The following is a 13,004-nucleotide window of genomic DNA, read 5'->3' on the forward strand; positions in this document are numbered from 1 at the left end:
GGTTAGTTGAGTACATAAATTGTAATGGTTTACACCTAAGCTTTTAAGGGAAACTCTTAGAGAAGAGTAATCCAGTTCAGAGTATAAAAGTAAGGTTGTTAATTGATGAGTGAAGGTAAGATTCCACAGACATTTGCACAAACAAGTTCTTGGCGTCCATCTCTGATTTTACTTGCAGTAATCACCTGGTCTAGTTGCAACTTACTAGACATGTATATCTAGCTAGCAGAATTAACTAACTCTAAATAATTGTTGTTTATTTCTAATTAAATTAAATAAGAACTCTCTTTTAGTTAACTAATACTATAACCTCCAAACCATGTAACGCAGATGCACAAGTTTAGAAATTTAGAAATCAAAGCATAAGGAGAAGACGTTGAAGCTAGAAGTTCTCTCTAAAATTTCAATAACCGAAAAACTCGAAAAAATTTAGAGAATTACTCTCTAATTATGTTCAGCTAATGGACAAGATCAAAGCTCTATTATCATCACAAAAATCTGGTCACTAAAGTAGGAAAAAGTTTCATATGATTTGGTCATTGTGTATGTCATGAGTGGAGGCAATGACATGGAATTCTAAGCAGCTTCCTTATCAGTCAGCAGTTGTGTCAATTTCCAACAAATATTGACATCATTTGCATCAATTAATTTTATGTTCAATGTTGAATGTTCATATAATTTAATTAATCCCCCAAACAGACCGCACCCTAATATTATTAATTTCATCTAATTCTTTTTATTGGTAGATCACCCAATTAACAAAGCAGCCTTTCTTTTTTGTAAATTTTAAATTAATTCCAGTCTGGCATTCTTCAAGCAAGTTTTGACTTTGAAATTACAGTATATATTTATGAATGTATATATACATTATTTTATGGACCTTTCTCACTGCATCATTTGTAGTCTATTTTTAATTATTTAATGATATTTTAGTAATTTTTTTCCATGTCATTGATATATAATTTTAGTAAATTTTTTTACTTTGAATCTCGAACTCAAACCCTAAACTTGAGTTCTAGATTTAAGGTTCAGGGTAAAAAAATTTATCAAAATTATGTGTTAATGACATTAAAAAATTATTAAAATACCATTAAATCATTAAAAAGGGACCATAAATTATATGGTAAAAATGGTGCATAAAATATTTCTTGTAAACATTAAAGATTTCACATTTGACTTGTTATGGATTAATTAATTAATTAATTAGTCAAATTAAATCCATTTCTAACATCAAAACAACCAAACATTTACCAACCCTTTAAAATAAAAAAAAAATAAAAAAAAAACTATGGGTAACACAAGGTGAATGAAACTCTTGAACTGCAAATTTTACTAAATTCATTCTCGACAATAGTATTTTTATCTTAAAATTAAGTATAGATTATAATTAGATTGTCTGATAAATGTAATTTTTAAAAATTTAAATGCAAATTATTTAAAGGATAATGTTAAAAAATAATTGAAAAAAAGTATATATTAAAGTTATAAGTAACTTTTTATCTACTAATCATTTTTCGAGTTTTTTCGTTGAAAAATTCTATCATTTGCTTTTTAAGTTGAGTTATCAATTAATGTACTTAAAAATTATATTATTTAAAATATTAATTTTCAGTTGATTTAATTTTTCAATGAGTTATCAAACAGGGACTAAATTAATGTATTGTTTTAATAAATTGTTTAAATTTTATATAAAAATTCTATTAAACATGAAACTCGTCTTTTATAAATGAAATTGCATTTGTAAATTTTATTAAAGACATGATTTAAATCTTAAAATTTTGTTATGAGTGTATCATCTCTTTGTAACATCAAAAAAAAAATTAAAACAAATGAGATTGTTATTGAAACGTTACATACCGACCGAAACAATCGAAATCGACTATGCTGTTGAAGATTGGATTAGATATAAATGTTTGACTTTACACAAATCAAAAAAGTCAATGAGAAAATATAGACTAAGATCTGCTTGTTTTTATTTTTTTTTATTTTTTAATTCAAACTTTCTTAGCCCATAATATTCTTGTTTGACAAGTCAATTAAATTAAATAATTAATATGAAATTAACACTTAGAAAAATATTAACAAATAAAGTTTAGGACAGTTTGCTTTTGTTATCAAACATTGGACTACAATGATTAAACGACAAGAAGAAAAGAACAGTCAACTCTGAACAAGAAACTGAAAAACAATGGTCTAAATTGCTGTCTCAAATTCGTTGTACAAACATTCAAATCTTTTTAATTTTCTTATACTCATTTGCAAGAAATATCCTATAATATTGTAATAAAATTACTATTTTTGCTTCACTTTCTCGTTTGATTTTAGGATAATATAATTTTTGGCTATGGCTAATTCGATTCATTTTGATATTTATATATATTTTTTTTACTTTGGTATTTGAATTTGACAATTAAGTTCATTTTAATTCCTGAATTTAAAAAAATATATAAAAATTCGATAACGTGACACTTTTTGATTGTGTCATATTATTACTTGAAAATTAACATTATATAAATTTCCAGGTGATGACTTGATACAATCTTAGAGTATCATATACAGTATTCTAATAACTGAACCTACAGTTGAACCAATCAGACTACTTGTTCTCGATATCGGTTTGATTGGTTCAATTGTTAGACCAACAATAATTAATTAAAAATTTATAAAATATTAAAAAAATTAAACTGGTTCAACTTTGTCCTAGTTCTTTTACCGATTTCGAGCAGTTTTTTATTCAATCAGTTCAACCCCTTTGTTTGGACCAATACATCAATCAGTTCTCAGTCCAATTGATCCGACCGACCAATCCAATCATGTTCCAAGAACATTGGCCACATCATCATATTTTGACCAAAATTGATCTAGTTGCTAAGTTCAAGTACCAAAGTGGACCTAATTGCTAAGTTTAGGGGACAAAAATTATACTATGTTGTAAATATATTGATGCCAAGGGTATAAATATAAAAAAAAATGGTTTAATTTGGTTTTAATCCCTCTATTATATTGAAATTTGAGAGTTAACCCTTTTTACTTTAATTTGTTATAATTTGGCCTCTCTACTTTTATAATTTATTAGTATATTTAAACTGATAACATCATTAGTTATTGTATTTAAAGTATGGTGTAGATTTTTATTTTTATTTTACTTTTATTCAATCACATAGTCAATGGCATGTGGAAATCCAATCAACCATATTCAACTAATTGTAAATTTATATCCCAGTTGAATGCTTAAGAATGTTAAAAAAAATTGCATCATCATTTGAATGTCAACAATTAACAGTGGTGTCAATTTGGACCAACTTATAATATTATAAAAGTAAAGGGATCAAATTATGCCAAATTGGAGTAGATAAATTCAGTCCCAAATATCAAGATATAGAGAGAGATTAAAACCATAATTTCATGTTCGAGTCATTTTGGACTTGGGTGATTCTAGTTTGAGGCTTGAGTTGATGGGTCGAGTCAGTTCGTGCTTGGATCCTTTTTGATTATGATTATTTTTAAGTCATTTCAGGTTTGAGTTATTTTGAGTTTAAGCGCTAGTTTTCAAATTAAAATCGTTTTAGGTTCGAGTCATTATTATTTTTTACAATCAAATCATATTTGTGTTTGTTGAGGGAATCGGCTCGCTTTCGAGAGAAGTTTTTGAAGTGTCACCGACCAAGTAGTTGACCAGACTCTCAAACAAAGGTATTGCTTAAGGAATGTCTATGCTCGATTTTAGCCCCAGAGTTGTCTCCCGACTCTAAGGAAAGCTTAAAAAGGTTCACAGTATTTAGGGAGCGCCTAACCACCAAGGAAATGTTTAGCATACGGTCTTGATGGGGTTCGAACCCATGCCCTTACCCACTAATGCCATGGGTTCAAACCCTACCAATATAAAATATTTGGTTTTGGTTGGTTTACTTGTCCAAATAACTTAAATATCTAAGACTTATATTTAGGTCAGATTAGATTTAGACAAATATAAAATATGATAATATAATATGTGTAAGTTCGTTCCAAACTCGATCCAATCTTATTTATTAACACCTTCAATCATATCCATGTTATTGGAAAAAAATCCCACTTGTTACAATATTCTTCCATATTTATTATTATTATTTTCTTCATGTGAAAACAATGGCTCTAAGATGAATCCAAATTTAGTGAAAAAAAAAGTAAAATATTTAAACAAAGCAACTGCATGACCTGTTTCTTCATTTTCTTACTGAAATTTGACACTATTGTTCCAATTGCTGCTGCTGCTGAAGGTTGATTAACTTAAAGTACGGTCCATTCCGATTTTCGATTAGGCTCGAATGTGTCCCTTGCTCAATTATTCGTCCACCCTGAATGACCGATATTCGATCCGCATTTTTAATTGTCGACAGCCTATGAGCCACCATTACCGTTGTTCGGTTCCTCATTAACCGGTCGAGAGCTTGCTGCACCACGCGCTCCGACTCGACGTCGAGAGCACTAGTGGCTTCGTCGAGCAGCAAGATTTCGGGGTTCTTGAGGACAGCTCGAGCAATGGCTACTCTTTGTTTCTGACCACCCGAGAGTTGTACTCCTCGCTCGCCGACTTTTGTTGAGTAACCTTCGGGGAGGGAACTTATGAAACTATGTGCATTGGCGAGTTTAGCCGCTTCGATCACTTCAGATTCCGATGCTCCTTCTTTTCCGTATAGGATGTTTTCGTATATTGAAGTGGCGAAAAGAGCTGGTTCTTGTTGGACTAATCCGATATGTTTCCGAAGGGATTTGAGCTTTAGTTTCTTAATGTCTCTGCCTGCAACAATTTAGCAAATAAGAAACCAATAAAAATGACCGTGTCTTTAAATTTCGGAGATTTTCGGAGACAAACGTACCATCAATCATCACCTTCCCAGATGTTGGGTCGTAGAACCGAAGTATAAGAGCAAGAACTGAGCTCTTACCGGATCCGCTTTGTCCCACAAGCGCCATACTCTTCCCTGAACGAACTTTCAGATCAAAATCCTTGAATATCACCACATCCGGTCTCGAGGGATAACTAAAGTGAACACCCTTTAGCTCAATGGTACCTTCCACATTTGTTAGCTCTTCGCCAGCATCCCCAACAACCTGCGTCTTCCGGTCCATAATCTCGAACACCGATGCCACCATTTGGTTCCCTTTTAGAAGGTCCGGGACCAGTGCCAACGTTTCTCCCATGGCTAATGCCGTCACAATCAACACCATGAACGATTTCATGACCGATTTAAAGCTAGCTAGCTCCTTCCCCATTAAAACAGAACCATACCTACAGAAATTATCAAAACCAAAAAACTTATGTGTATATGTATATGAATACTTTTATGCATATGTATGGCTAAAACTTTGATACCATAAGGCAAGGCCATAAGATGAGAAGATGAAGAACTGGGAAATCCCATAGAATATCCCTGCAATTTGACCACGTTTAAATGAACGTTCCGAAGGCTCTATGAGCTCACGGGCATAAAGATCAAGGATCTTTTCCTCAGCGCAAAATGCAGCGACAGTTCGCATATTACTGACAGCCTCGCCGGCGATCATGTTTGCTTTTAGATATGCTTTGCTCAAGTTACCACCGTAGCCTTGCATGAATAGTTTCTGAACCATACCAAGAACAACATCACTATATGTATATGTATATGTATATGTATATGTATATGTATATGTATATGTATATGTATATGTATATGTATATGTATATGTATATGTATGGTGGGAAAGGGTGTTCAAACCTCGCTAATGTGACCACTTATGATCAATGGAAAAGTGGCCAAGATAATAAGTGTGATTCTCCAGTTTAAGATGAATGCAATGATGAAGGCAGCAATGACCAAGCCTACGTTTTGTATGAGAATCGATGTCCGGTCCACGACTACACCTCTTAGAAACGTGGCGTCGGTTTCGAGACGAGATGCAAGCATGGAACTTGCGTTGTTTAAGTCATCGAACCATCCAATCTCGTTCTTCAAGATGGCTGCAAATCGAAGTCATAAGAGGAAAATAAGAATCGAAACATCGTAGGAAAAGAAAAGGTTCGGTCACATATTACCTGAAAACATCCCTTCACGCACACGAAGAGTGAGTCGTTCTCCCATGATGCCAAAACATAGGTGCTCTATTGCATGAACGATGACCGTTATGACAGCAGCACAACAAAACAGGATGGCGATCTTCTTGACTTCGTGGCACGTTGTTTCCCAGTCCATGTAATAGGCTACGAGAGCTTGAGAAACCCCGAGAGCAAATAGAGGCATTTGAGCTCCGGCAATCAATGCGGTAACGGTACCAAAGACCCCATAATACCAGTCAGGTCCTATCATAGAATACAATCTTCCAGGTGAAACATAAGATTGCTTCCCTGCATCTATTGCATCAGCACCAGCACGGCTAACCGAGTCCTTTTCAGAAAAAAAACTTTCACCAAAGCTCGTCCTTGTTCGGGATAATTCTCGTGAATAACTCACACTAAAAAAGAAAAGGAAACTTCTAATTAATGAACTCTTCACTATAATAGCATTCAAGAAACATGATAAGAGTGCCTGCTTTAGCATGAAAAGAACGAACAAGAAGCCCTGGATTTCACCGGTTCGGGATTTCTAACTCGCTGCACCGTAATACAAAAAGGTCATCAAAATGATCCAATTGAAAATATACCTGAGTGGCCTACTTAAAGTAGGACCTTGTGAAGGGTAGCGTTGCAAAGGCGATGTCTCTTGAAGCTGAACGAGCGAAGAGTAAGTACTGTTCGGGTTCGAAATAAGCTCATCATGAGTACCGGTTTCGACAATCTTCCCACTTTGAACAACAGCAATCACATCTGCATTCCTAATAGTAGAAAGCCTGTGAGCTACCACCACCGTCGTTCGTCCCACCATCACACGATCAAGTGCCTCTTGCACACTCTTTTCGGATTCTGCATCAAGGGCGCTCGTTGCTTCATCGAGTAAAAGAATAGATGGATTTTTCACTATTGCCCGAGATATCGCAATCCTTTGCTTCTGCCCACCTGATAGTTGTATTCCTCTTTCACCAACCTGAGTCTCAAATCTATCAGGGAGATTGTTAATAAAGGCAATGGCCTCAGAAAGTTTCGCGGCACGCGTTATTTCATCGAGTGTAGCATCGTCTTTTCCGTATAGAATGTTCTCCCTAATGGTAGTAGCAAAAAGAGCAGGCTCTTGATTAACCAAACCAATTTGTTGTCTAAGCCATTTGAGGTCAAGGTCCTTGATATTATTCCCATCCAACAATATTTCTCCTGCAAGTGGCTCGTAAAACCTTTCAATTAATGATATGACCGTACTTTTCCCCGAGCCACTCCCTCCGACAAGAGCTACAATCTTTCCAGCAGGTATGTTAAGGCAGAACCTATCGAAGATGACCACATTGGGGCGAGACGGATAACTGAAAGATACATTCTTGAGCTCAATGTTCCCCTCCACTTTGCTTAGTTTACGGCCCGTTTTCGAGCTGGTTTTACTAACTGTGTTCCTCTCTATCATCTCGAATATAGGATACGCAGCTGCCCTTGCTCGAATAAACGCAGATATGTCTGGTGCCGCTTGTCCTAATGACCTGAAACAGAACAAAAAACCAAGTAATAAACATACAAAGATCCAACCGGTAAGAATACTAAAAATTCAAGTTGCATATCAGTGTTTGTGAAATGTCCTCAATGAAGAAAAGGGACTTACAGGCCAGAAATGACAACATTAAGCATTGTAGTGAAAGAATCCCCACCATTTGCGATGTTTTTATGAACAACAATACTTGTAAACCAAACAAGCAATGCCCACGAAACGAAAAGCACACAATGCAGTGAACCAAGGCCAAGACCCTTTGTTAACCCAGCTTTTTTACCATACGTGTATGTGTTCATCAATGCATCCTTGTATGATTTCACTGCCATTTCTTCCCCTGCAAATGCTTGTACTGTTCTTACATTCCCAATCACCTGCAAATTCAAACAAATTATATTAAAAGCTTCAACTTTCAGCTGTGGCAGATAATATCTTGGGGGGGGGGAATTGAAAAGATATAAAAGAATTGACCTCTTCTGCAATTTCACCAGCTTTGACATATGAGTTTCGAACTCGAGCAATGAGACCAGTGGCAACATAAGCATAAATGCCACCGGCAAGGGCTATCAATGGGACTATGGAGAGGGTTACAAGGCTGATTTGCCATACTCTAGCAAAGCCAATGCTGAAACCTGCTATGAATCTGCTTATATAATGTATGAAATTCCCAACCTGCCATCATCATCTTTCATCATCATAAATAATTCTTTTTTTGTTTGGCTGAAGAGAATATCGAGAAAGAAAATTTCAAAATACAGAGACAATAAATCGTTTGAGATATCATCATAAACAAATTAAACCCAACAGTTTACGTTTTACATGCATGCATTTTCTTTAAGGTTTAATTATGCCTCTAGTCCTTATACTCTTAGTAAGTATGAAATTTAGTCACTCTATTTTTATTTCATAGAATTTAGTCTCATCATGTATATGCCATGTATGGTTTTTTGTTCATCAGGGCTCCCTAAAATGGGAAAATATTACATTGGTTTCTTTATATTTTATAAAATTATAAATTAGTAAACAGTCAAATTGCACTTTCATCCCAAAAATGATAAACTTTTAATTTAATTAAAATTTATAAAAATATAAGCTACTACAATGATGAAACTGTATTTTAGCTCTCATCATAATACATAACTCGATTCTGACTCTCCCCGAAAAAAATAATTCTGGCTTCCCCCCTAGTTTGATTTTACATTGTAGTTACTCCAACATGTATTTGTACTTATATTGTACTTGTGTATATACTTAAATCCCAATTGATAATACTATTAATGTATTTTCATTATATTTGAATATATATAGCATTGTAACATTCAAATGTACGAATCACAATGTTATGGGTTAGAATTTAATTTTAATTGGTATTAAAAGTAAAAGGACCAAATTTTAAAAGTTTAAAGAATACAGGGATTGAGAGCATAATTAGACCCTTTTTTAACTTTAAAAGAAAACTAGCAATTCCACCCTCACAATATAACATTTCTTCATTTAAGTACAAAAGGTATGTATATATATGTTTCAAAATTGGAGATGGGTATTTAAATTAACTTGTAATTATCAAATTAACACCCAAAGATTTTTTTTTTTCATTTTGGTTTAAAAAATAATAATTGAAAGAAGCAATCAATATTCAACAACCATCCCTATCCTATATGACCATTATTTTTAAGATTTGCCGTGACCAAGCTGGCAAAAAAGTATATACATAATTATAGAACCCCTTATGTAGTAAATCACCCAACAAACCACCCACTTATAAATGCTAGTAAGTCTTGCCAATTTCATTCAATTTATACATTTATAAAGGCAAAGTTTTCAACTACTTTCTTCCTTGGTCATTGATTTCCTGGTTAAATTACATTTTTAGTCCCTTTACTGTATTCAAAATTTGATATTTAGTCTCCATAATTTAATTTGGCATAATTTAACCATTAACTTTTATAATATCATTTAGCCCTCCACCTAACTATTTTAATCAAAAAGCTGACAAGAGGCAGAATGTAGTCAGGGCTAGGGGCTTTGACCCCCAAAATTTTGGAAAATTATATTTTTAAGAATTTTAATTAGGCCCTATAAGTTTTAGAAATTCTCACTAGGCTCTTAAAATTTTGAAAATTTGAATTAGACCCTCAAAAAATTTGAAAAATCTCATTAAACACCCAAAATTAAAAATCTCAAATTTTTAAAATTTTATTTAAGTCTCAAAACTTAATGGTAAGATCTACCACTGATGCTTACATTATTTTTTTTTAATATTCTAACTCATCACATTGACCTAGGTTTCTTTTAGTGTAAAAAGCTTTTTTTTTTAAAAAAACCACGTCAACATTTTAATTAACCACTTGGATTATAACTAACAACATTATAAATAAAAATTTAAATTACACCAAAATTAAAGTGTAAAAACTAAATCTAAATAAAGTAGAAGGATCAAAACCATAAATTAACCTTATATTTCCCTTAAAGAGGCTTTAGTTTTGAAAAAAACAAATTACCTTCTCAGAAAGGGCATCTTGAACAACAATAATGTCACTTGTAATTGCAGAAATGACCTCTCCAGTTGAAGCTTCTGTGTCAAATAAACTTATATCTTGATTTAGCATTGATTTTAGATATGCCATCCTCATTTTTGCTGCTTGTCTTTCTCCCGTATGCATCCAACAAGCCACCTCTATAATTTCATATTCAAAGTTATTCGTAAAATACAATAAAAAGCAATCAGCTGTTGTTTGCAACATTTGGAAGATGTGCAAGGTAGAAAAATGTTTTAGGAGGGCCTAAATCAAATCATAATTTGGGGGGCAGGGGCAAAAGGTAATTTCAAAATTATACTAATTTATAATTTCAAAACTTTTAAAAGGACTTAAAAGCAATTTTGCCATTTAAGGGGGGCCAATGCTACTGCCCCTTAGATTCACCCCGTGAAGATATTCTTATTTAGGGATTGGATTGGGGTTATGATAGTCTAGGAATATCATCAACCAAAACTAAAATTTGATTAATTTTGGTTAAATTGTGATTTTAATCCCTCTATTATATTTGGAATGTAGAATTTAATCCCCCAAGCTTAATTTGGCCTAATTTGATACCAACTTTTATAATATTATTAGTTTTTCCAACTTTGATTTTCTTTTAAGAAAAAATTTTAAGCGTTAGACCATCATGTAAATTTATTTTTGGTTGACCATAGTTGATTGAATTTTTCATGAAACCTGTGTGACCAAATAACAATTAAAAATTATCACTTTAACCATACCAATTAACATTGGCTTCAATTTAGATCTATTAATAAAATTTTAAAAAAAAGTAGAAAGATCACATTATACTAAATTAAAGTAGAAGGATTAAATCCTAAAATTTAATATAATAGAGGGACTAAAACTAAATCAATTGATAAAGTGTTTTCACAAAAGGCAGAGAGACAGACATTAACGTACCTATCCATGATGAAAATAAAATAGCGACACTGAGATATACAAAATCCAACGAGTACTGCAAAAAAAAGAAAAACAAATGCATTATATTCACTTAAAAATATAATTCTCAAGTTTGGTCCCGTTTAAAGGTTTATCGGGTATTATTCCCGTGTCAGGGTTTTGTCCTTAACCTTTATGGAGAGTTGTGTACGGTCACAGAAGGGGTGGAGACAAAGCCAGAAAATTGTTTTAAGAGGACCAAAGATGAATCATAAATTATTGGAGGGGTCAAAGTACAATTTTATCATTATACTAACATGTAACTTTATAAATTTAAGAGATTAAATGATAAATTTACCATTTTGGGGGCCAAGGCCATTGCCTACCCCTTTGTCTTCGTCCTTAGAAGGGGCACTTCGATTGATGGAGATACAATCAGCAATAGCTCATGAGAAAAGTGTTAGTAGTTGGTGGTTCTAATTCCCCATGTGCATTCTCCATAATTAATAATACACACAATGCTACCACATTTTCCATGAACTCTCGCAAATCGTATCTTCACCAATCAAGTACCCCTTCAAAGAACAAAGACAAAGGGGCAGACAATGGCCTTGCCACCCCCTCAATGGTAGATTTGTCATTTAGTCTCTTAAATTTAGTACTAAATGACATGTTAGTATAATGATAAAATTGCACTTTAACACCCAAATAATTTATGATTCATCTCTAATCCCCCAATTAATTTGCTGGCTTCTTCCTTGCAGCCCATTTCACAACCGTACATGACTCTCCATAGAGATCCTACTCGACAGACAACACTTCAAACGAACCGACTCACCCTCAACCCGACTTGGAATTTACCTTTGCAACTTTATGAGAAGCTTCTTTAGGGAAAAGATAAGCCATTCCTATAATGTTAATCAATTTGCCAAAGAAAATGAAGAAAACAGGCACCGAAGCACCATGCACACATGCACCTAGTGATCCCAATCCCATTAACACATGGTCATAAAAATCAGCAAATGAAAACAGCTTCAACAATGGAACTTTCCGTTGCTTCTTCTTCTTCTTCGTGGCATCGCCGTCGTTTTCTCGCTCGCCGGAAAATGAACCGGCCGGAGGTGTCATGGTTTTTTTTTTGTCTGAAAAATACAAAAAGGGATATAGAGGAGTTTTGTAAATAATGAATGGAATATAATAAAGAAATGGAGGAGCGGCATATGTGTGAAGTAGATGGAACCTTTTATTGCAATCTTAAACGAGCTGTGAAAAACAGTTTCCAAGTGAAGTACCTTTTCTGGTGTGCGTGACAGTTGAATTAATAATGATGACACATTAAAAGGGTCAAATTTATAGTTTTGGTCCGTTTATTATGCTTAAATTTGCAACAAAGACCCTGGGTTCTTGAGTATCAAGGTTCGATACGCAATTGCGATGTGTAGGTCTTCAGTCTTACCATGTGAGTATATCATGTGTGGGTTTTGTTCGGTTCTTTCAGATTTAGTTTGGTTCAGTTCTTCGTCTGTTGTGCTTTATACTAATTTAATTCTATATTTTAGTTGATTGCGGATATATTTGTACTTGTATTGTATTTGTGAAAGTCTTAAACTTTCAAAAAAAAAATCAGTTCTCCTTTTTATGACACCATTTGTTAGTTGAAATATTTAAGTCTTCTATGAAATTCATCTTTTTACTTTATGAAAATTGGGAAGTTGGTCAATTTACTTTAATTTGTTAAAAATTGATCCTTATACTTTATGAAAACCGAGAAGTTAATCACGTTGTTGTTAAAAATAAAAACTTAACTAATTGATTTTTGGTTGTATAAATTGTTGAACAGTTGATTTTTGCACGTAAAAAAAAGAGAACCAAGTTATGACAAATTAAGTAAAGATACTTACTTATCAATTTTCATAAAGTAAAAGGATGAACTTTGTAATTAGACCTAATATTCAATACCATTAGTTATTTTTTCAACTCATCATGTTGACATTTTCTT

General features: G+C 33.3%; 1 protein-coding gene across 1 annotated transcript; it reads right to left on the reverse strand.

Annotated features, from left to right (window-relative positions):
- Positions 1-3,998: 3,998 nt before the first annotated feature.
- Positions 3,999-12,287, reverse strand: LOC107939766 (ABC transporter B family member 2). Its single transcript, XM_016873135.2, has 11 exons — positions 11,867-12,287; positions 11,027-11,081; positions 10,085-10,260; positions 8,055-8,255; positions 7,698-7,957; positions 6,658-7,578; positions 6,053-6,468; positions 5,736-5,977; positions 5,354-5,601; positions 4,857-5,269; positions 3,999-4,777 (listed from the first exon to the last, which is right to left on the reverse strand). Exons 1-11 carry the CDS (start codon positions 12,131-12,133, stop codon positions 4,227-4,229), a joined length of 3,750 nt encoding a protein of 1,249 aa, XP_016728624.1. The 5' UTR covers positions 12,134-12,287; the 3' UTR covers positions 3,999-4,226.
- Between the last annotated feature and the right edge of the window lie 717 nt (positions 12,288-13,004).

Source organism: Gossypium hirsutum, chromosome D03 (genome assembly GCF_007990345.1).
Source record: "Gossypium hirsutum isolate 1008001.06 chromosome D03, Gossypium_hirsutum_v2.1, whole genome shotgun sequence".
Taxonomy (NCBI): domain Eukaryota; kingdom Viridiplantae; phylum Streptophyta; class Magnoliopsida; order Malvales; family Malvaceae; genus Gossypium; species Gossypium hirsutum.

What these genes read in the sequence shown, in the direction of transcription:
- LOC107939766 (XM_016873135.2), bottom strand. Translation starts at nt 12,133, where the DNA reads ATGACACCTCCGGCCGGTTCATTTTCCGGCGAGCGAGAAAACGACGGC. An exon ending in CTGGTGAAATTGCAGAAGAG is followed by an intron (nt 7,958 to 8,054) that starts GTCAATTCTTTT and finishes TTGAATTTGCAG; the next exon opens with GTGATTGGGAATGTAAGAAC. An exon ending in GCGTGAAGGGATGTTTTCAG is followed by an intron (nt 5,978 to 6,052) that starts GTAATATGTGAC and finishes TTCGATTTGCAG; the next exon opens with CCATCTTGAAGAACGAGATT.